We start from the raw sequence: 2,504 nt of genomic DNA, 5'->3' as shown, positions 1-2,504 counted from the left end.
TACTAAAATTGCAAGTGTTGCTGATTTTCATTCAACTCTAGTAAAGACAGTATTAAAGAGACTACAGTCTTTTAGAGAGCAGATATAGTAATGGAAGGTTTGGAAACTATTGACTGTGTTTAGTGTTAATAGCAGCTAAACCTACATCATGATCATATTTATAACTAAAGAAATAAAACAACTTTTACACTGTGTCTTAAAATTGTAAATGAAAGTCTTCTTTAAAAGTTTCCTTAATTTCCTTAATTGAAAAATGACTATTACATAGAGCTACAGCAGTTCATGTGCTATCCAGCACAGCCAACATTAAAACAAGTATACTGTCTTCACATCTGGCTCCTTTTCATAAATGCAAATCCTCATTTCCTCTCACAATATAAGCAGCAGTATCTCTCCTCTCTCTAAACGCTCCACAATCATGTTGACTTCAGCTTCTCTGCTGCTGCTGGCTGCTGCCTCGTGTGAGTGTTTGAACTAAAGCTGGATTTAAGTTCATCTGGTTTATTAGTGAAAATATAAAAAGCTGTTGTTCTCTCTTTTCACAGATGTGTTCTGTGCTACTGAGCTCATCCAGCCAGACTCAGTGGTCATCAAACCAGCAGAGCCTTTGACCATAACCTGTAGAGTCTCTGGAGCTTCTATCACTGACAGCAGCAGTCATTATGGAACTGGTTGGATTCGACAACCTGCAGGAAAAGCTCTGGAATGGATCAATAGCATTTATTATGATGGGAGCATAGCTGCTAAAGATTCACTGAAAAACAAGTTCACTGTCTCTCGAGACACCTCCAGCAACACAATCACCCTACAAGGACAGAATCTGCAAACTGAAGACACAGCTGTGTATTACTGTGCTCGAGACTCACACTGACACAGAATGGCCAGGATGCCGTTCAAAAAGTGAAGACTTCAAATGAATGTCTGAACATGACAAACATTCAGCACAGCAGTTACACCAGCTTCCAAAAAAGTTAGGAATCAGTGTTTTGTTAAACAGTTCTGTGTAAAAGGTTTAGGTTTGTGTGCAAAATGAGAAAGAAAAGCTTCTTAAAATGGCTGCCATAAAATTTATTTCCAGGGCTATATATATATATATATATATATATATATATATATACAGAGAAAGACAAAGAGGAGAGCACAGGGGCAAAACTCCAAGGTACTCTGAACTGAATTAAGTGCTTTCAGCTTGTTCATTTCCCATGTTTGTTGACGTACACAGCCTCCACCCCTTACCACCTTAATTTGTAAAAGTAAAGCATAAATGGTCAATAAATGGTAAATGCACCATAATGCTTGCAGAATCCTGTAGAGAATGTGAACTTCTTCACTTATTTAGTTGATAATTCATGAGTACTGTTCTTTACATTATTTCAGTTTATTTAGTTTTGTGGGCCTTCATTTGTGTACAGCTCTATATAGGTCCCAACACAGCATTTCAATTGTGTTGAGGTTTGACTTTGACTGGGCCACTGCAACTCCTTGACTCTTTGCTTTTTCAGCCTTTCTGTTGCAGACCTACTGGTGTGTTTGGGATCATTGTCCTGATGCATGACCCAATGTTTGACCCAGCTTTACCTTTTGGGTAGATGGCCTCACGTCTGACTCTGGAGTACTGGTATACAGGGGAGTGGTTCACCCCTCCACATGCAGCGTTGTGCAGTGTGGCCTAACATCTTTGTTTTGGTCTTATCTTACTGCTAATGTATTTCCACATTGGCATTGTGTTAACACAGACCTGAATGCTCCAGACCACCTTTTCTGCTTTTATAGGGGTGGTCACACTTGCTTATTATCATTTAGTCAAGGGTATTTGATTAGCTACTTACCCTCTCAGTTCCTAAGGAAGCAGGAAGCATATACTTATTTTTTTACACACACTCTTTCTGCATTTGATATGTATTGTGATTCTAATAAGTTAAAGGAAATGATTGTATGAGAAAATAAGTGAAAAAGAACAACACACTGATGCACACTTTAATAAGCAGTTTCTGTTTATTTACTGTTTATTTTCACACTATATTTTGGTGCATTTTTTATAATATGTCAAATTAAAACAAATAAACAGTATTTCTGCATGTGATACATCATTCAATATGCTTTGAGTGTATGTACTTATTTACTCATGATATTTGTCTCTAATACTCAATCTGTATAGTAAAATAATGAGAAGGGGCTAATTCAAATGTGCATTGGTACAAATACATGTAATGTGTTTCACCACATGACTAAAGGTTGTACACCTGTGTTCAGTTGTTCCTTCATGCTGCAATATGACCATCCTCAAAGGAATTGTTCTCATGTCTGTATTTCTTACAGGTGAGAATAAAGCGTCATTTTTATTTATAGAATATTATTTTTATTTTCTGAGGGTTTGTAAAGTCTGAATCACTTGTATTCCTACAGGTGTAAGTGGCCAGACACTGACTGAGTCTGAGCCAGCAGTCCTTCAACCGGGAGGTTCTCACAAACTGACCTGTACAGCCTCTGGATTCACATTCAGT

General features: G+C 37.5%; 1 gene segment (V, D, J or C); it reads left to right on the top strand.

The window, feature by feature from the left end:
- The first annotated feature begins 418 nt into the window (after nucleotides 1-418).
- Nucleotides 419-871, top strand: LOC140574501 (immunoglobulin heavy variable 4-39-like). The segment is given in 2 exon segments: nucleotides 419-461; nucleotides 546-871. Coding segments are annotated over 2 exon segments (369 nt in total).
- Nucleotides 872-2,504: the final 1,633 nt, after the last annotated feature.

Source organism: Salminus brasiliensis, chromosome 12 (assembly GCF_030463535.1).
Source record: "Salminus brasiliensis chromosome 12, fSalBra1.hap2, whole genome shotgun sequence".
Taxonomy (NCBI): domain Eukaryota; kingdom Metazoa; phylum Chordata; class Actinopteri; order Characiformes; family Bryconidae; genus Salminus; species Salminus brasiliensis.
Note: the sequence above shows the minus strand (reverse complement) of the source record. Positions and strands in the feature narration are given on the sequence as shown.